This window comes from Gymnoscopelus braueri, assembly GCF_963280865.1.
Source record: "Gymnoscopelus braueri genome assembly, chromosome: 22".
Taxonomy (NCBI): Eukaryota; Metazoa; Chordata; class Actinopteri; order Myctophiformes; family Myctophidae; genus Gymnoscopelus; species Gymnoscopelus braueri.
Genome location: NC_137624.1, coordinates 16,444,199 through 16,465,962, shown reverse-complemented (window position 1 = coordinate 16,465,962; position 21,764 = coordinate 16,444,199). Strand labels below are relative to the sequence as shown.

The following is a 21,764-nucleotide window of genomic DNA, read 5'->3' as shown; positions in this document are numbered from 1 at the left end:
ACGATCCATCTGTGTGTTTGTTTGTATGTGTCTTTTATGCCCATACGCAAAAACGGCATCAAATTCGCATTTTCAAATATCTGTAGAAAAGGTGTTTAAGGTGTTTACAACTAATTATAGAATCTTGAGAGGTGATAATTCCAAGTTACAATAAATTATAGCATTTACTGAAAGACTGGGTGTAAACAGCAAACAGTAGCTTTAGGTGCTGCACATGCTGTAACTATGGAGGAAGTTCCTACCCAAAAAGCCTATGGAAATAGAAAATTACAAACATTTGCCTAATGCAGTGTCAAGTAGATTGGATTTCTAAATCTGAGTCTATTACCAACCAGAAGGAGAGTTAACATTAACAGGTCTTTTGTTAACTTACACTGTACAATGAAATTGAGATGCAGGTCCTTTGTTAACGATATGCAATTCTCATTGCAATGGATCTTAAAGTTGAAGTTATAAACCGAAAATCTGTGAAGCAATGTTGATGCTAGAATTGTGGACCCATCAAATCCTGCGACTCTGGTATTTACAATTTAAAACAGAAATGCAAAGCTCCAATCCAATATCAAAATCTATGTTACTTGAGGGTCACCATTGGGAAATTACATTCCTTTACATTCTGACTGGATTTCTTGCTCGGGCAAATTATTGCTGGCAGATGCTGAGCATAATAAAAGTGAAACCTATAAATGCCACATTCCTCTTGAAAAGAATCCTCGCTAAGTAAATACTGTTGGTATTACCGCCAGGGGTGGATTTAGCTGTGTTTCAACTTTTTCAAATTAAACTGGCCCGAGACACCAGGGGACCGCCACAGGCAAGTTTCTCTCTTCTTTTTTCTCCCCAAAACAGTGGTCTGTTTGAGTAAATCAGATTCTGTGCATCAGCTCATCATTATATATCATGGTTTCCTTTACAGTAGCTCCAATACAGGTGCCGTAGGTCACGCAGACACTGCGACAACAAACTCAAAATATTTTTAGCATCATGTTTCACTGTGGAAACATGAATATGTGTGTACAGCTTTTTTGGAAGAATGCTACTATCCAATAAAGCAACAAATACCAAAAACAAAAAAAAGAGCCCACAGCACTGGCGGTTCATCCGACGAAGCAAAATGTACATTCAGACATCCTCGTCAACAAAATGTACCGTTTTGCCAACAACTCTCAAGTCGGTGAGTTTGTTTCATTTGTTTATCTCTGTAAGTATGCGTGACATATACAAACCAGAGAGTCTCATGTACAAACTGCTTAGTCGCAGTCGTCAGAACATAACAGCACTGTCGTAGGCCTAAACTCTGGCAGGAGAATGCACCGCACAAGCTCACAGTGGATATGCATGACACACGAACACAACAATTATTATATAATTCTTTTTATTGTAGGGTGAGGAGGTAAAATGGCAGTTTAAATACATAAAAATATTGTATAAAAATCTCTAAATCCGCCCCTGACTACAGCAGTTTTAAGTTTATGTCCCCTCACCAGGGTGCAGACATCCCCAATGAAATACCCTTTACTGAAATTGAAATCTACTTTTCAGAACCCACACACTGCCAAAGAAGTTCAGCGACAGTCAATCTAAATATGAGCTGCCCGGGGGAAATGCTGTCAAGCCTGGCATTCAGGCTTTCCCTGCTGGCTCTCAATATCAATAACTGTGAACAGGTCAAATTACTTCACAAGAAAAACAAGCTGATCCCAGATACAGAAACAACAGTAATATCTGTTTTCCTTATTTGGTGAATTGTGACATTTTTTTTCCTGCAGCACCTAAGAGCAGCACCTTTTCTGAGTTTGATCATTCATGGACTTCTGCTGAAGTATGTGCAGCAGAAAATTAAAATGTTCAACCAAAATGATCCATGGGATTTCAGTCATGGTATGGATACCCCAGAGTACCCTGCTACCATGTGGAAGGTAGGATTGATTATTTGGCCCTAAGTGGCAACAGACTGTTGAAAAATGTAACTTGTTTTTTATCAGCATCATTTGCTACAGTAGGAAGCATTATTTAACTTTGTAAACTGACCCATACTAATTGAGGCTTTAGGAGTTCCTTTGAGAAAAGGATTTAAGGCAAATATTATTTTCTTTCACGCTGTTCCTGGTGGATGTCATTCATTTGTCAACCATTACCAAGTAATAGACAGTGAAACAAAGGAGCCACAGACAACTGCTATATGTATTCAATAGCTCACAGATGATAGAATATAGAGATGAAATCTCTTGCTTATTTTTCAGTTCTATCAATTCTTCTTCTACATGTTCTTCTTCTTCTTCTTATTATTTTTGTTGTTATAATCATCATTAGGGTAGCATTATTATTATGCTTCGTGGAGAGATAAAAGTATAATAAGTAATGAAGTCATGAATGATCCAATGCAGTCACACTGCATTGGACGACAGAAAATAAAAAAATCTACATCAAAAATCACACTGAGAAAAACTGAGATACAAGCAATTTCATTAAGTCTTGGCAGACAGTCTCAACATAAAATATTACATCAGTATAAGATTGTGGTGTTGTTGATGGACCACAATTCTAAAATGGATGTTTAGAGGTCGGCATAAGTGCACAATGGTTGTTTATGTCTACATTAATTCTCTCTTACTTTAATATGCCCCAGTAATCATGGTGACTTCTATTAATTGGGACAGACAACAACAACTGACATTGTTCTACAAATATTTACAGGAAAGGCTCCAAGTTACATCTTCTGGGAGGCAAAAACAGAAATTAGGTCGGCCCAACGCTGGGGAGACGGCACAGTCAAAACGTCAGTGGCAGTGAATGATATGAATCAATAAGTAAATGTCACATCACCACCGTGTGTCGAGCTGAGGGCTCAGACTGTCAGAACAGGACCATCTCTGTCTCGGGCTCAGTGTAGAAGTAGGCTTGAACATTCCCATGGGGCGTAGAGAGCTGGTTGCATTCTCTTACTGCCTTGGCAGAGGGAAGCATGCTGGCTGCCTTCTGCAGTTGCGTCGAGGGGTGCAGGCCTATGGTCGAGGAAACCGGAGAAACTATCTTTGAATGGTGCAGTCGAATGAAACGTGCAGCAAAATCCTGAGTGCTAGTTTAACCACATGAACCCTAGCAACCATGGGCATGTCATCATAGGAAACCATTCGGCAAAAATAGGCTAACATTTGGAAAAATAGCAGATCTACAAGCTCACAACAGTGTTTGTAGATCGGCTATTCCGGCAAAGAGATCTGGTTTAGATCGGAGAAAAAAAAGATGAGAACTGCAGTAGTATAGACCCCTGGGGGACCCCAGTCAACGAAGTGGGTCTCAGTGGTTAATTATGAGAGCAAAGCATACAGGGTCCATTTTTACACTCGCAGAGTTAAACAGTTCATGAGCAGTTCATGATTTTGCAGTGCAGCTGCTCTAACACTCGCCAGCCTAATCTATCTGGTTCTTTTGCACATAGGCTCCGACCATATGCATGTAGCAATGTAATAATTCAGAATGAGGAGCAGAGACCCAGAAACAAATTCAATCACGTTGCCGGGTCGAGTGTGAACGGAGAGGAGGCTGTTAAAACCTGCAGAGCAATAACTGCCCCTTCTTGGATGAACATGAACGAGAAAAAGTACTTCCTCTGAAAATCAAAGCACATTTAATTTGGGCACAACTCTACCTCTTCCCTCATCGTCGGGGCCTCCAGGATCCAAGGAGACATCAACATCTACATCCCACTCGTAATTCTCATCAACAGAGGGCCTTCTGGAGAACAGAACATAAAAACGGTGTCCACAATCAGTACTACGTGTACATTTAAGGGGTAATCACACAAACATGCACACATATGCATGAGTGAGTTTGCACATACGGGCTCGACACACACGCATGAGGAGTGATGGATCACGCCCCATCATTTTAGTTAGGGGCTGTTGAACCAGGAATTGTTACCATACACAGAGAGATACACACAAAAACACCTTTCACACGTACGTACGCACACGCACGCACACGCACACGCACACACACACACACACACACACACACACACACACACACACAGAAGATGCACTTGTCAATTACACTCCCAAATTAGATTCCTTCCTCTTACTTTGACATGTCTATTATATTTATGAATAATGAATAATTCTACACCAGATTTAAACAGTGCAGACTTGGCACTAGTATTTCTCTCTCCAATGCTGAATATTCGTAAAATGCAGTGATACTCTTAACGTTGCCTGTTTTCTCTTACATGAAAATGCCAGAATGATCGGGTGAAATGAAATGGATCTGGTTAAATAACATGATCTAGTACCTTTTGCTTGGATCCCTGTGGTCGGGGATTTTGTCCTCCATGTCCTCCTGACTTTCCTCTACTGTCTCAGGTGAGATTGTGTGAGTTGGAGACAGGCAGAGGGACAGGCGTCCATTAGTGGGCTCTAAACTCCCTATGCCACTGCTGGCATAGCTGTTATAGCTACCTCCAGACTCTGGCACACGTCCATAGGCACCTATCTCAGCCTCCTCCTGGCCACCGTGACCCTCACCAACCTCCACCTCCTTTCTATCTTCTCTCACCTGCGTCCCTCCTCGGGGCAGCGGGGAGTCTGGGCCCGGGGCCGGCCGGCCGAAGCCCTCGTACATGGAAGCCTGTGGCCTGCTTTCAGGGAGCCTAGGGTCAGTATGACCCATCCCTGAACCGATGCCGTGTGGCGGGTCTCCGGGAGATTCCGTCATGGCGTCCATGCGCTTCACTGACCCAAACGCATCCTTGTAGGCGAGGGACCGCCTGGAGGCGTCTGCGAAGCTAGATGTCTGTCTATCTGGGTCATGGCGGGGTGGATGACCTGAAGGCACTGCTGGATTTGGGTTGAGCTTCATCGAGCCCCCTCTCAGAGATAGAGGTTCAGCACTGGGAATTGGAGGAGAGGCAGAAGGAGACGGAGGAACAGGAGAACGGGAAGAAGTATTAGCTCCAGGTTTGGGGGTCTCCAAGCTAGGAGTGCTCCGCGGGGCCCATACCATAGAGTCCGAACTAAAGGAGGTGGAGCAGTTCTCCTGGCTGAGAGAGTCTATCCAGGCATCAGGCGTCAAGAAGTTTTTGCGACTCCGCCTCTTCGAGTCTAAACTCTTGCTTCGCTGGTGGTAATACATCTTCTGAGAGCCTCGGCTCACAGTTTTCCATAAATGTGACCCTGGAGGGAGGGAGGACGGCGTTCTGTTAGGCCTCTCACATCTCCTCTCAAGTTGCTCCTCAGGTGTTGGGCTCTGGCAGGTAAAGCCTGTTTTGTTAATTCCCTCATACAGTCCTTTCTGAGTCAATGAGTCTTCCTGTAAACAACAGGCACCACTCTGGTGGATCAGAGGTTTTGTGGGCGACATTACAGAACCCACCAATTCTGGCTCATCAACGCTCATCTCAATGCCCATTTTAGGGACTGCTATCTCTGCTTTTGAAGGCACCGGCATTGCAGTGATGGGAAAATTACACATCTCATTATATGTCTTGCCACAGGAATGTGACGGTGACGAGCGGCTGTCATGGCAAAGATTGCTTCGCTTCCATGCCCTGGAGCATGAATTATTCCTTTGCATCTCTATGTCTATGGATTGTGGAGAATTATCATAGCCCTCTGGCTCTGCCTGTACCCTGTCATGTCTCTGATGCTTTGAGGAGAGATGTGGGAGAGTTAATCTCTGTGATTGTCTGCCGGCCTCCTCAGATTTGTGGGTGGTGTGGTTGGTAAATGATGGATCAGAATACTGGTCAATAGAGTCATAACATAAGGGGCTGACTGACACAGGCCTATTAAGTGGTCTCTGCGCTGGGACCAACGTAGGAGTGGAAATAAAAGGGTCTTCCCACTGGATGTAGGGTGAATGAGACGTGCCAGTTGACAGAGCACAACTTCCCCTGCTGCGTTGGAGATGACTATGAGGAAAAGTGTTTCCCTTGCATTTCCACATGAGTTCGCCCGACTCTCTCCCCTCCACGTTCCTGCCTAGTTCCTCCATGCCCCTCTCGTCCTCTCTCTCGCTCCGCTCCAGCGTGTACTTCCGAAGCTCCATCTCCAGCTCCTCCCTCTCCTGGGCCAGTTTCAGACAGCGGCTCAGGTTACCTCTCTCCCTCTCGTGCTCCATCTGGAGCACCAGAGTGCTGGCGGTGGTGGACGGCTGGCCGACGCCCTTCAGGATGGGGTACGCAGGACTGATGTCTCTGTCAGGGTGGGGGAAGGCGGCCGAGCTTTGCGTACAATCCGAGTACAGGCTGCTCTGGTCGGGACAGCCCTTGTAGTCCCCCTCGTAGTCCAACTTGTATTGGTCATGGAGGGATAGGTACTTGGCCATGTCACGCACTCGGCCCGCGGGGTCGGATTCCGAGGCACGTCCGCATGGCGGCAGGTCCACCGAGAGCACAAACGGCGGCTCTTTCCTGTCCCCCCTCTGCACGTGCAGGGACACGGACCTCTGCACAACGGGGAGTTGGGAGTAGTCCTTTCTCAGGCCTCTCCTGGTGTAGGTGTTCAGCGTGGACGCCTGGTCATAAGGCTGCGCTGCAAAACGTCCATCTGGACCTCTGGAGATGAACTCCAGAGGAGGAGAGATCGGAGACGACGACGCCCTCTTGAGGTGGACTCTCTGGGGGTGGTGGCCGTGGTTCGGAAAGTCCTGGGCGGAGGACAGGAGCTGCTGACGCTGGCCTTGATACTCAATGTGGCTGCCCTTGATGACGGAGGAATGACCGGCAGACGAGCTCGAGGAGGAGGAGGTGGTGGATGAGTTGGTCGGATAGAGGTCGTGGGGATGGAGTAAATTCTTCTTCAGCACGCTGTCCGGGCTGCCGGGACCTGACGTCCTCCTGGGACAGAGAGAAAGGAGTGATAAGAAAAGAAAGACAGGAGGAGGATAGAGGGAGAGGGAAACAGAAAAATGAAGTGTGTGTGTGGGGGGGGAGGATAAAAGAAATAGAGCGAAACAGAGTGAACAGCCAGAAAGAGGGAGTCATGTGTGAAAATTAAGAATAAAATAAAAGTGGTAGAGGTCAGTAACAGAAAATAAGACAAGCGCTATAATAAAAGTAGTGGCCTATTCAAACTTTTAATTTCCAAAAGAAGGCATAAGAAGATGACAATGTGTTACAATGACATGACAGAATTAAGATACTTACATGGTTGGGGGACGTTTGAAGATGACAGGAGGTGGATCTGGAAGGGAGGGAAGGGGTAAGATGGTATCTGACTCATTATGATACAAGCATGGTGACCAAGAAAGGAAAAACATAATCAACCCCAATAAGATCCCATTACAAGGCCTGAGGCACCAAGCCGTGTCCAAAAAGTTAATTACGCTCATATTCATCAGCCACTAATGAGAAATGACCCTAATTAGCAAGTAATGTAAATGACATCAATAACTTTTACAACTGAATGGACAAGCGGGCGGGGACAAGTGCACCGCCAAATTCCCCATAGAGAGCTATGATTTATGTAATGGATTGAAAGTGCTTTCAATATTTTATTGAATAAATGATGATATGCATGATGTAGTTCATCAAAGGGAGTCATTGCTATATAGGGGTGTGGTGGGGTGTGTGTTGCGGTAGGGGGGGGACACTTTACCATCGTTCTGCTTTTTACGGCGGCGATCCCTCTTGTGGCTGATGACACAGGCGGACCCTAGCAGCAGGATCAATGCCAAACACAGGAGCCCTGCCCCGCCCATCACGCCAGCCAGCAACGAAGACGGAACTCGTTCAAGGAGCTGGGAGGTGGCAGGATAGATCGCCATTCCTGTGACATTATCAGCAATTATTGAAGGCTTATTTATGCTTCCGTTGCATGGCCCTTTCAACCTAGTGTTCCTCGTCAAAATAAAACGATGAAAATCTTTGTGACCTTTTCAACGCATTTGTCTAAAGGGTCATGTGATGAAGCCTTTAGTGGTTAACAAAAAGCAAACGTGGGTGGAAAGACTTTCACTGCCAGACAGCAATGCCAAAAAGATATGTTTTCTTCTTTCTTTTACAATTCTTTTTTCCCCCAAAGAATCTCCCAATTTAGTTGTTATGTCAATTTCCGATTCCCCATGCTACTCCTGTGGTTGGTTGAGGGACAGCACAGAACCACGTGTCTCTTCCAATATGCATGATGTCAAGGCCACTACTTTTCACATAAAAGTTCCAACGCATAAGGGGGTGTATGCTATTGTTCCTAGTTCCACACTCCACTGCCCTGTGTCTGCGTGACCGGTGCCCTGACCAACCTGTGGGAGGCATTAATGCAGCACCCTCCCCACCCGGCTTCACACCGACGAACATGGCCAATTGTGCTCGTATGGACGCCCAGCCAAGGCATTGCAGAGGATTCAAAACCATAGTCTCCACAGTGGCAGGTAGGGACATTCTCCCTGCGCCACCGAGGCGCCCCCCCTTGTAACTTATGTTGATTTGATGCTACTAATTCTGTTAGGATACAACTACTGTATATACTATTATTCATATCATAAAGATTTGCATTACTTTGAAAAGGTGGGTAATCTCCTCATCATAAATAAAGCATTTGTAGTTTTCTGTGTCTAGTCTTAATGTATCCTTCACTACCAAATAGATCATCATTACTGGTGCATCCACTTACATAATTTACACATCTGCGTGCTCCACTGAGATTACCACCACAGCCCCGTTAAACAATACTTAAACTGTGGCTCTGATTTTCAAGCCCGTCTTCGTGTTGTACCAGTGGGAGCTTCAGATCTGTTTGGCTGATAGTTCTCCACACTGTTTCTAATGAAACATTCATTTCATATCACACATTCGCACATAAGCATTGGCGAGGACCAGAACAAAACTCTTTGGAGAAGTTATTAGCGGGATATATTTCTATCACTCAGGCCCGTAATAGGCAGCATCCCCTAAGGGCCTGCTCTAATTTCGCTCGTACATTATGGAACATACAGTAGGGACGCTTGGTGAGGGTGGGTTGTTGTATAGAGGAACCGAGAGAGAGAGAGATACCGAGAGAAAACTGAAAGAGGACAGTATGTGACATGGGGGGGTGGGGGTGGGGGTGGGGGTGGGGGGGGCTTGGAGGGGTGGAGGTGTAGTGGGGGCAAGGTTGGTCTCATACACCTACCTATGGTGGAGACGTTGACTGATGGACTGGGCTCGCTCAGCAACTCCCCTCGACGAGATAGCAGCCGCAGCTCGTACACACAGTCCTGCACACACACGCACGCACGCACATACACACGCACACATACAGATATACGTGTGCGCACACACACACACACAGACAGACGCACACACACGTGCAGAACGCGCACACACACACACACACACACACACACACACACACACACACACACACACACACACACACACACACACACACACACACACACACACACACACACACACACACACACACACACACACACACACACACACACAGTGGGGAGGACAGAGGATGAAACCACACTTTGTCAACACAGGCCTGCGCCTGCAATGCTAATGAAGTTCATTTGAATTCATGTAGGCCTATATGGGGAGGAGGGGGCAGAGAGAGGGGGAGGAGGCGAGCACAAAGACAAGACAGCCGCGTACATAGATTGAAAGGAGACCGAAACATGATGGCTGCCATCTTAGTGTGCATAATCTGAGAAACTCAAAAGGCGAAATCACAGCGGCGTGTGCTATAGATAAGAATCTTGGGAAGCATTGGACGAGGAGCCTAGAATGATTAGTCTCAGAGGGAGTAGTGTGACTGCCGTGTTACCTTGCGTAGACCTGGAACGATTATCTCGCTACTGTTGGCACTGATGTCCTTATCCAGATTAAACCACTCCCCTTGCTCGGTGCGGGATTGGAGAACAAAGCCTGTGATGGGAGGGTGTTGTGCCACGGGGGGCGACCACTGCAGGACCACACCTGCTGAGCCCTGATTAGCTGACAGCATCATCGGGGGATTTAGCTCGCTTCTCCGTGGAGGCGGATCTGATGCGAGATGAAATAAAAAGACCCCCACCTCAAATGATCAATCAGCTATGCGCTGTGGGAGGAAATTAAATTACAACAGAAGAAATGGCCACTTCCCCTGATGTTCAACCTTGAGATTGTGAGGACAGTTATATCCTCTTACCCAGTCACTTCACACCACTTCGCACGCACGCACGCACGCACACCCGGAGACACGGAGACACGGAGACACGAAAATAAAAGTGGAGAAAGATAAGTCTGGTGTTCTGGTACTGACCCAAAGTCCGGAGAGTGGCAATCTCACTGAAGGGCCCGGTGCCAACGCGGTTGTGTGACAGGACACTGAACTGGTAGTCGGTGGCGGGGGACAGACCCGTCACCCGCAGCCTGGTACCGGTGGAAGGAGGCACAGGTACCGAGAACCATTCCCGTTTCCCACCATCATCGCTCACAGATATCTGCTTCACCCTGCAGACAGAAAAAAAAGAGAGAGAGAGAGAGACAGAGAGAAAGAATATGAGAAAGAGAAAGAGAGCCAGGGAATTTGGGGTTGCGTGGAACATGGCAGCAAAGTAGGTTTCATTAATCATTCATAATCACCCTCCATTCCAGATTTCTCTGTGAGAAATGGCAACGATGTATCGTCGCTGTCACAGAAGAACTTGCAACTATAATTTTGGCAATTTTCACATTTTATTCTTGAGATTTAAATATTCCTTTGTAGACGGACCAAGCTGCCTGTCGCTAGGGAGAATTATTAATCTTTCAAAACCTATGGTAAAATTTTCGAGGGCACATGGTTGGTGCTCCATGGTGGCTCAACCACTTTATGTGCCAACCACATAGCAGCAACATCCTGCAAATATTACATATGCAACAGATTGATCATTTATCTGCAGACGAGAGCTGGCAGGGGAGTTTTTTATTTTTTTACATTTTTGTGCTGTCCTGTTTCTATTCTCCAGCATAGAATACTGGCACACTCAAACACAAACTCGCACAAAGTTACTCCCACTCAAACTCTTTTTCTCGCTTCCTCTATGATTTCAGCCTCGGTATTAGGACTTAATCGGCTTCATCCTCTCTCTGGTTATTTGTATCTATATTTGCTGTTCTCTTACTGCTTTACACCCAGACATGATCTGTTATCATTTAACATCCGTCCAAAGCAGTGTTGTTCTTTCTCTTGTACAGTAGGTGATGCTTTTAATGGCATGGCTCTACAGGAGTCTAGACATCTATAAGAGGTCGGTCTGTGTGTCCGGAGCTAATGACGTAAACCACTGGACAGATCAGTGCCAAATGTCTTTCGCACACTGCCAGCAGGCCAGAGACATAATGACATGTTCTTTTCACAAATATGTTATTCAGAGTCATAATTATGTCATAGATATGTCATAGACGACACAGGCAGGCAGCATTGTGGATGATCAATAGCCATAATGTTCCTGCGTATGTTCAATGATTGTTTGCCATAAACACTATGAACAGTAGTAGAACATTATTTATGAAGCACAATTCCTTTTCTGACTGATATGTCATATGAAACTGTAAACTAGACCCTCTCTCAACTTTTGTCATCAATACAATACTATATGAAAATACGGTTTTCTCTGTTTTCCTCCACTGTCGCATTTGGCTGTACTGCTCTCCCCTGTGTAATGTAATGATCACGCTCAAATTATTCTGGTTGGGTGTCTCCTCTTAGCCTACATGACTGTATTTCCTCCTATGGATACGGCGCATTTTATAATTTGTTACACCTCTCATCTATATTGCATCTAGAGTGGCCACTGCAGATAACAGTTCCATATAATTTACAGCAGGCGTATCTTATTTTATGGTAGCTATGAAAAAAAGGCTATAACTGAGAAATGAGTTCCTCATCCCGGAGATCAATAGTCTAATGCCGGGGTGCTGTCGATGGCTGCCATGGTTACCGTCCGAGGGGAAAGTGGGAGGCTTTACACCCACCAAACTGAAAACGTCTGCGCTGATCCTCCATCAAAGCCTGCCTCCCAGGATATGTTGGCCTGCGTCACCCCCGGAGAGACGGACAGAGAAGTTGCTGCATGGGGACTGGTCCCTGTAATGGGAAGAACGGAAGGGAGTTGATGAAGAGTCAGCTGCCGGCCTGGCCCTTACACCCCTTCCAAAGTATCGGTAGAGGCTAGGCCTGACCTCTAGTAGTCGAATAGTCGACTAATTAGTCGAGGGGTGTCTGAGTCGACTGCCAATTTCTTAGTCGAATCATAAAAGAATATATTTAATAATTCTTTAATTATTCGACTGAGATATTAGCCTAGTTTGTTATATTAATTAACTAATAGTTTGCCAAAAATAGGATATACATCATGATTTATTGGGAGAAACCAATATTATATGTTAAATCAGACACTAAGCACCCCTACAGCCCAAATGGAATGTTCCTCTATTGCATAACATTTTTTGCATGATTTGACTGAGAGATTGGCAGTCAAATCAGACTGATTCGACTGCCAATCTCAGTCGAATCATGCAAAAAAATATATATCTTTTTCTTTCCTTTTTTTTTTTTCTTTTGTTGCATTAGTCGACTGCCAGTCGACTATTGGTAATTAGTCGCCAATCAGATTCGACTATACAAATCCTTAGTCGGGGACAGGCCCAGTAGAGGCTTGTTAGATTGCTCATGGTAACAGCTAGAGGACAGACACCAAGAGAACAAAACAAGACTTTCTCTGCCTATATGAGACATACACCATTTTATTTTTGAGTTGAGTGGGCGGTGAACTCTCCTTGCTTGTTTTGTTGAAACAGACAGACAGACAGATCTGAGACACACACGATGTAGAGGGAAAGACTTTAGGCCGGATGTGAACAGATCAATAAGTGTGTACTATGAGCATCTTCAATGGGCATGAATCAATAGCCACAGCCAGAAAAACAATAATACATCACCTACACTTACAAATTATTCGCTGGACATTCCCAATTCCCCGGAGCTAATCTCACAAACCGATCAGCACCAATCTTTGCATGGCATGCTGCCGGTAGGCCACAGAAGAACCTCCACAATCGCTTTTTTTCCCTCCACATATGTTTTATACTTTTTCAAATATTACATTTAATATTACTATTAGACTGGTGCCCAGCCTACTCAGGGGCCATGCAAGTTAAATCGTTCTTGTTGTACTTGTTGTCAGAGTACCCGTTGTACCCATTCTTAGAGTTTCCATTAACATAATTGACAAAATATGGAGATCACTGATGTTGTCAGAAACTTCTGACGTCTTGTTGATGACGTAGATGGGCATACGTAAATAGAGTTATATTGTACACGCTTGCCACTTATATTGGCAACACAGACGGCAGCACAAACGTGACGCAAAGCTCCACCAATCCATGAAGCTGACGTGTCAGGTTGGCCAATCAGGGAAGCCGATGCCTACAGAAACTAAAACTCATGTAAAATTGGTGCGTCCTCTGCAGTCCCGGGAACAAACAGATACAGATATTTGTGTTTTTTTGGTCCTCGGAAACTGTTGTCCCCCCGGGTCATCTGTACTGTATTTTTACCGTGTCCATCACGCTCGCGCACATTATGATGCCTGCACTGTTCGAACCTATCAACCATTGAGCTGCTCACCGCTCAGACGTCCTGTCATCTGCATTATTAGCATAAATAGCTTAGCTGAAACGTAAACATGGACTTCTTCGAGTTTTGGTATCGATTCAACGTTGGGTTGTACATTACCGGGTTGTCAGACCAGACCATCAAAACCCTGGCGCTCCTCTCCAAAGGTTGAACTATTGACAGCTTGAAGCGCCCAGGGCACTGCACCAAAAAGCACTGGGGCGCCGTGGTTGCTGAATTGAGATACTCGGGCACTGGGAAGAGGAGCGCATTAGCCCGTCTTTACCATATAAATGCACGGCAGACGGGCGCTGCGATGTCAAAAAACACTTTCTATGGACAAGGCCCCTGACATCACAGGCTGGCCACATGAAGTCCGAGATCCACATTGGAGCCACACAGTTCCCATGTGGATAATGAGATCCACATGATTCAATTTACGAAAAAGGACGTAAGTGGTTAAATAACTCATAACTGCTTCATGTGAAAACTGGTATAGTTCGGTGCTCTGGGACATGACGCCTCATTGATTCTCACTTCCATGATTCAGTTATGAAGGTAAACAACAACATCACAGAGGCAGATTACATGATTGCCATCAGATTTGGAGAAAAACAAAACGTCAAAAAAACAAGGAAAGGAGCAAGCTGAAGACAGAGTTATGACCCATGATTGAAGATGCCAATGTTTTGACTCTGTTTTGTGGCATTTTGAACAATACGTTTGTAGTTGAATTAGAAACTGGCAGGAAATTAAATGCCTGCCTGCCACTTGGTTGAAATGTGTCTCAGCTGTGCTTGGAATAAACAATAAACAATGTTTCTTCCATCTTGACTTGCAGCAGTGTTGTGACGGATTCAGCAGAGCCAGGTATTCAGCAGAGCCAGGTATGATTCATGGTACATTAAAGAAACAATAACTTAATTAGGTCACCGTCAAACCAATTAGGGTGGATTGTAGCAGCGGTTACGGGTGATAGCAATTTATTTAACAGTAAATGACTATTAAACTTGATTTAATTTTCCAACTTAAATTGAACTTTACTTAATATTAAACAACAGTGATTTAATTTAGTTTTGATGTTGATAGTAAAGGGATGAGGGATGTTTATGGCTTTACTCACCCAAGACATGGATCAGAGTGCTGGCTTTCACAGAGGCCACATGGTTGGTAGCGCTGCACTCCCACACCCCCTGCTGATCCTTACTGAGAGGCTGCAGGAGCAGTGTCCCGTTGTCTGCCACGGAGTAAACGGAGCGAGGAGCCGAGCCAACCTACCAGGAACAACAAGACCGTTCACGTGGAGGCCAAAGGTCTCTCTGCTGATTTACCGGCAGCAGGTCCATTACAGAGAAAAAGGGGTGCGTTTGTGCGTGTGTTATCTTTGTGTCACACACACGCATGCGTGTGCAAGCATCAACAGTGGGTTTACGTTTCAAATGCATGTTTATGTTTATATGTTTACCTGGAGGGCATCTTCAGGATTCTAATCTTTACTTTGTGCATTTGGTGTCTTGTATTGCAGTGTCTACACAGTCTGATTTATATTTAGATGCGCGCGCCGTTGCCGCACATAATATTTAGGTGTCAAAAATAGCAGATCTATGAGCTTGTAGATAGGCTATGTTGGATGAACAAGCACAGCACAATGTGCTAGAAAGTATTAAACAGAACCTGGTTATTTATGACTCACCTTTCTCCAGGTTATGCTCGTGGCTGTGTCCCCGTTTCCCTGACATGGGACTTTCAGCGTCCTGCCTGCCACCATGCTGTACTGTCTCAACGGAGTGACGCCAAACGATGGGGGGTCCTGTGGATTGACCAATAGCAATGCAGTTAAGTCAAGAAGATTGCCATATTTGCCACAATGGAATTAAAGACGGATTACAGCCGCTTTGGACAAGATTATCCTAATAACAAATGGATTAGCCGAACAATTAACTCTGCTATAGTGGGGCCATTGTGACAAGTACTGTTAATGCCAGAGGGCTCATACATATTAGGAGTTACAGTAAAAGGTCGAAACAATGTCAGTTCCCTTGCATTTTTAATTTGCTGTGGCAGACGCAGCTGCAGCCAATTAAAATACACAGCACCATGGAGTCCGATAGTAGACGGGGCATAAAGCACAATGCTGAGAGTACTGCTGTGAAAGAGGTTAGAGAGCAGGAGTTAAAGACCAAAGGTCCATAATTATAATCATCAATTACTGCAGGTTCCATTTACAGCATGCCATGTTGTTTTTTGCTGTTTTATTTGTCTAGTACATTGGAAATTGTGTATTTATTATTATTTTATATTTCTATGCAAACACGCTCACACGCACCACGCATGCGCGCACGTACGTACACACACACACACACACACACACACACACACACACACACACACACACACACACACACACACACACACACACACACACACACACACACACACACACACACACACACTCAATCAATCAATCAAAGGCTAACCTGTAGAATGACTGAGGTGGGCTGTGACGGTCCCATGCTGCCATAGCTGTTATAAGGGGTACATGTGTACACGCCTGCAGCGTCATCGTTCACCGTTGCCATGAACACCGAGCCTTCTGAGGTCATGGACCATCCTGGATACTGGGAGAAAAGTGAGAGAAAATGTATCTCAGTTCTACACACTGCTGATAATACTGTAATAGTAATCATATTAATAGAGAATAACTACACAGTTAAAAAAAAAAAGCGTTTTAAAAGTGTTTTAAGAAGAATATTAAATGGTACTGAATTATCAGGCAACCATAGTGTCTCTTCATTGGCAAGAAGTTCAATAACCAAAAAGAAAACTTAAAATATATCTTTGGCCGAAGGTCTCACCACACTGAATTCTGAACATCAGTCAGGGGATGCATACGTAAGCATACAGTACTAGTGTAGATAGATCAATGAGTACACAGAACAGAATAGAATATATCCATGTTATACTGAACACACAGTGTTACAGTGTAGTAGTGTATACAGTAACTCAGTGGTTTTCAAACTTTTTGTGCCCACAGCAAACCAAAGCGCAAGTCAAAATCTCAAGTCATATCTGTATTCAATCAGTCACTGATCATTAGGGTGGCAACTATCGATTATTTTATTGGCGATTATTCTATCGATTACTTTTTCGATTATCTTTTCAAATAATTGGGAAGCGTGTTTTTTTTTGTACTTTATATACGAATAAACTGCATTTCTCATTCACTCTCCCTACACAAATTATACAGGCTGATCCCAGGATTTGATACAAGAACCTTCAAATCAAAAACTCACTTCCCTATTCCATCAAACACAAACAGAGAAACACTGGGAGAAAAAGTCAAGATCACACTGGCAGTAATCACATTTGAGCATTTTCAGCTCATAAATTGCACCTCATCTTTTCTTCTAGTAAGGCTCTATTGAAACATAATGTGTTTACAGCGTATACGCGCTACAAAATTGAAGACTGAAAAAGGACCTGAACCAACACGAATCCACAGAAATGATGCAACCATTTGTATTGTATTTTATACAAGCAGACCTGCTTGTATCTGTACCAAAATCACATTGGTTATAACCTATTGATTGTCAACTGATTAAAATAGCATTGCTAAAACAAGAACCAAGAACATCATTACTTACTGTTTCCAACAAACCTCCCACTAGTGATATTACAATTTTTGTTCATATCTTTTCCCCATATTCTTGTAATGATATCCTTTGACCAGCACAACTTTTCATGTGATAACTGACTAACATTATGCCACTCGTGTTCATAATTTACTGTAAACAACAAACTTAACATACAATGTTTTCGGAAAAGGCAAGGGTAATTTATATGGGTTATGGGTAGGGTAAGTTATTTTGGTCATGGTTAGGGTTTAGGGTACGCATTTGATTACTACAATATGTGACTTAAGGTCATGTTACAGCTCACTTTGTTTCTTAGTAGAACTATAAGTTGTCGTGACATCAGGCTTGACCGTTCCATTTAATTCTTTGTCATAATTTCCTTTTTATACCAGATATGGAAAAGCCAACATAGCTAGCATCATGACATGCTAAGAAAAGGATAGCTCTTGAGAGAAAAGCTAAGCTCAGGCACACCAGTGTGCCTGAGCTTGGAGAGCTGCTATTTTCGGTGCAGGACACCCATGCCTAACTAAGTATAACTTTGGCTTACCCACCTACCTCTGACACTGACTGTGTCATGACAGCTACAATATATGTGCCACATATTTACTCACCTACACTGCATGTCATTTGGATGAACACCTTAAGAAGAGTGCAGTGTGCTCTGCCTGTCATTGTTCACTTGGATCTATATGTGAGTTTTTGTTCATCCTCTGTCCCTCTACTCATCTATGCTATGTAGGGTGAGGCACCTGCTGTGCTTTGATGACACCTGTGTGTCCTCCTCTACGAGCGTCTATCTCTCCACGTGGGGAAACTCACAACCCACATATCCATCTGATGTGACACGGTGAGTGATGGATAGGAAGGTAGTGTTCCGGCCTGCACCAAAACACACACACACACGCATACACACGCGCGCACACGCACACACACACACACACACAGACTTCCCCTCTCTTTCTTTCTTTCTCTCAGAGGAACCTGTCTTTCATCTCTGTTCATCGGTGTGTGAACCACTCCCTGGCCAATATTTTGGGGTGTTCACTCAACATCCTGCGTTCGTGCAAGGTTTTGACAACAAATGCACGACTTTTGAAATCACTTGAGATTGGAGAACAAGGCAGGCACACCGACAGCGGGGGCCTCGGGGCCCATGAAGCACGCACAAGCGTGCTGTTAGGACAGAGTGTGCCCGGCCCGCACAGAGCAGCTGACAGCCTTCATCCAAGTCATCCAAGCTGACAAGGGATTCCCAACCTATTTTTCCATGGACATCGGACAAAAGCTGAGACCCCCTGCACGCACTTTGTGTTAACCACTTAATCACTTAAACCCCAGGATCCATATTCTGAGGGAAAACCTTTGCAGACTCTTAGGATTTAGAACAGTGGTTTAGAGAGCAGTGGTTCTCAAAAATAGCAGATCTACAAGCTCACAGCGCGTCACTTTGTGCCGCACTGCGAGCTTGTACATCTGCTATTTTTGAAAGGTTTTTGAAAAATCTTGAAAGTGTTTGAAAATGTTTGAATCATTTTGAATGTTTCAACACAAATCTTCTCTTCTGGGGGTACCTGGCACAAAACATTTATCAGATGGGGGGTCCGCGGCCAAATACATATCATTTTGGGGGTCCTTGGCACAAAAACGTTTGAGAACTACTGATTTAGACGGCATTTGTAGAATTGGCTTCAGGTCTGAATGGGTTAAACCAAAATGAGGGGGGGGGGCTTGGATATGGCATATTGTACACGCCTTTCATCATGATAACTTTCACCCTCGCGTGCAACCTCTGTGCTCCTCATGCTATAGGTGCCAAAACGTCCCTCGAGCCTGAAGGTCTGTTCATTTTACATTCGCCAACCATGAAGGAATCAACGTGACTTACATACAGAGCAACAGGACTGACTGTGTGCCCATCTGGAACCTTCCAGTAATGACTTTCACCTTGGCTCAGAGAATGTAAAGAAAATAGATGTTTGTAAAACTGTACAGAAATGTCCTACAACTTCCATGTGTATTGCTTCAATGACAACATACAGTATTAAGTTATCTATTTAAGAAAGCATATTTTCTTGAAATGTTTACACTCATTTAAATGTACATTTCACAATGTGTCAAAGGATGAGAATGTTCTAGAAAATGCTTATTCCCCATATATATATTTAACCACATGAATCCTAGCGTCCCTATTCTGTGCATGTGGTAATACAGTATGCAAACATTCTGTGAAAATACAGTAGGTGAACATTTGTTGAAAATAGAACATCTGACACTACAGTATTGTGAGCTTGTAGATAGAATGTTTTCACCCAAGAGATTTGGTGTTGAAGGAAAAAGGAGGGGACCAAGTATAGACCCCGTTGGGGACCCCGGTCAACAAAGTATGTAGGGCATACATGGGCAACCGCCTATATCTAAATACTGATATATTATTGATTTCAGCTGTTCCAATTCCAAACATGCAAGTTTACATGACTTCTTTTATTTACTACATTCCATTCCAATAAATGGTCATGTCCAATGTATTTGCATTTAAGTATCACTAAATGCATTTGAAATTAAATAGAAATGTTACAAATGTTACTAGTATACTACTAGTGAGAGTGCAGATACGCAATGTGCCCCCCTGAAATGGGTCTGGACATTTAGTGGCCCTCTCCATCATCGAAGTTGGAGTTTAAGTGGTTAAAGTACAAACAATACTACAAACAGTACAATAACAATTCTCTCAGCTCAACAGCCTTCTTCAACGGGTGATTTGTTGAACTGTGTGCTTGAGAGGATGGGGGAAAGGGCTTTGGCGTTGTATTTACTGCACACCCATCTCCCTGCCAGCCTATCCCAACCCAAAACACTATGCCTCACACTATGGTGTCAAAAGGAACTCTTTTGTTGCATAAACTGCAACTTGTCTCCAGAACTCAGAACTCATGTAGACACTCTTCTCTCAGCTACTGCTCGTCTACAGTCTGACTTCAAAGACCCTTATCTCGTTACCATGGTAACCAAGTCTGCACGACCTCAGCTCCTCTGTCTCTCCACCGCTGAATGCCAGAGACAAAACATTTCCACTGTCTCTAAAAGAACCAGATGCTTTTGGTTTCCGACAAAAACAGACTTTCTGTGCCTGCAAGAGCCAAAACCTAGGTTCAGATATCCTCGCAGCCCCGTGCACGGATAAGAACACAGAGGCTCACACACATGTCTCCCAGATACCTTTCTGTGCGGAACAGGCACGTCGACCAACCAGCAGGGGTCCCGACTCACCAGCGACAAGGACACTATACCCTGCCAGCTTTCCACCCGGCATGGGGATCCCATGGGACCTGGGGTGTCTGTGGAGGTGGCCGGCGGTGTTTCACCCCTATGGCAGTGGTTCCCAACGTATTTTCATGGAGCCCCCCCTCACACACGCACGCACACACACGCACTCAAGTTTTTCAGACATATTAACAACTTAAGCCCTATATTCGTACAACGAGTAGCGAACATAACCGATCTACCCGCTCACAACGCGCTGCATTGCGCCACGCTGTAAGCTTGTAGATCTGCTATTTTTGAAAATGTTGAAACTTTTGGAAACTCGCCTATTTACACCAAATGTTTGCCTATTATGCCCAGATTGAGACGCAGAGGTTCATGTTGTTAAAACGGGTCTGTACCACCTCAGCCCCTTGGAGAAAAGACAGAACTCACTCTGTATTTGTTCTGTTTAAAGGGAGCAGGTTGCGCCTGACATCACTGCTGTTATAACTGCTTGTTGGCAGCTAGCCAGTGGTTAAAGAAGGCTAATCTCAGGACTCATACGGTTATCACATGTGCGATACCAATAGTTCACTTCTATGTTGTGTTTCCTTATCAGAACATATATACTGTTGGATTATTGAATCATAACCATCTATTCACATTATCCACTCCAAGTGTGCTGTTGATTTTAGTATTTAAACTTCAAGGAGCATTTTGTATCGTCTTTGTTAGCTGGCATTCTGTTGGTATGAAGTGCACAGTTCTATCCCGAAATTGATTAATTCATAACTTCAGATTAAGGGGATAAAGCTGCAAAGCTCCCATAGACACTACAATGGACTCAATACAGAGTAGGCTAGGACAGAGAGAGTGAGAAAGAAAGAGCGAAAGTCAGAGACGAAAAACATTTCTTCTCTCTTCGCTGAAATAAAGAGAGAGACAGAGCTAAAAGGAGTGAGAGAAGAAGAGACAGTGTGCATGTGCGTGTGCGTGAGTGAGTGAGTGAGTGAGTGAGTGAGTGAGTGAGTGAGTGAGTGAGTGAGTGAGTGAGTGAGTGAGTGAGTGAGTGAGTGAGTGAGTGAGTGAGAGAGAGAGAGAGAGAGAGAGAGAGAGAGAGAGAGAGAGATATGGAGAACCAGGACAATAGTGAGAGGTATAACACAGAACAAGGAGTGCCCAAGGAAATTGCTCCTACACTGTAAAATCCTCAGTGATCATTTAATCATTTGTACCTCTAATTTAATGTAGCTCAGTTAAATCAACACTCAGACTTTCACATTGTAAGATTGAACATCCTATCACTGTCCATCAAGAG

At 44.4% G+C, this 21,764-nt stretch overlaps 1 protein-coding gene across 1 annotated transcript in view; it reads right to left on the bottom strand.

The window, feature by feature from the left end:
* Positions 1 to 1,398: 1,398 nt before the first annotated feature.
* igsf9a (immunoglobulin superfamily, member 9a) overlaps positions 1,399 to 21,764 on the bottom strand; it is a 49,679-nt gene continuing 29,313 nt past the window's right edge. Inside the window, exons 10-21 of the mRNA XM_080419918.1 lie at positions 16,043 to 16,183; positions 15,259 to 15,375; positions 14,689 to 14,839; positions 11,924 to 12,035; positions 10,227 to 10,417; positions 9,750 to 9,967; positions 9,108 to 9,192; positions 7,596 to 7,766; positions 7,145 to 7,181; positions 4,292 to 6,835; positions 3,653 to 3,738; positions 1,399 to 3,005 (exon numbers count right to left, since the gene is read on the bottom strand). Of these exons, the coding sequence (XP_080276044.1) occupies positions 2,857 to 3,005; positions 3,653 to 3,738; positions 4,292 to 6,835; positions 7,145 to 7,181; positions 7,596 to 7,766; positions 9,108 to 9,192; positions 9,750 to 9,967; positions 10,227 to 10,417; positions 11,924 to 12,035; positions 14,689 to 14,839; positions 15,259 to 15,375; positions 16,043 to 16,183 (4,002 nt within the window). The 3' untranslated portion in view covers positions 1,399 to 2,856. The remainder of the gene's footprint in view (positions 3,006 to 3,652; positions 3,739 to 4,291; positions 6,836 to 7,144; positions 7,182 to 7,595; positions 7,767 to 9,107; positions 9,193 to 9,749; positions 9,968 to 10,226; positions 10,418 to 11,923; positions 12,036 to 14,688; positions 14,840 to 15,258; positions 15,376 to 16,042; positions 16,184 to 21,764) is intronic.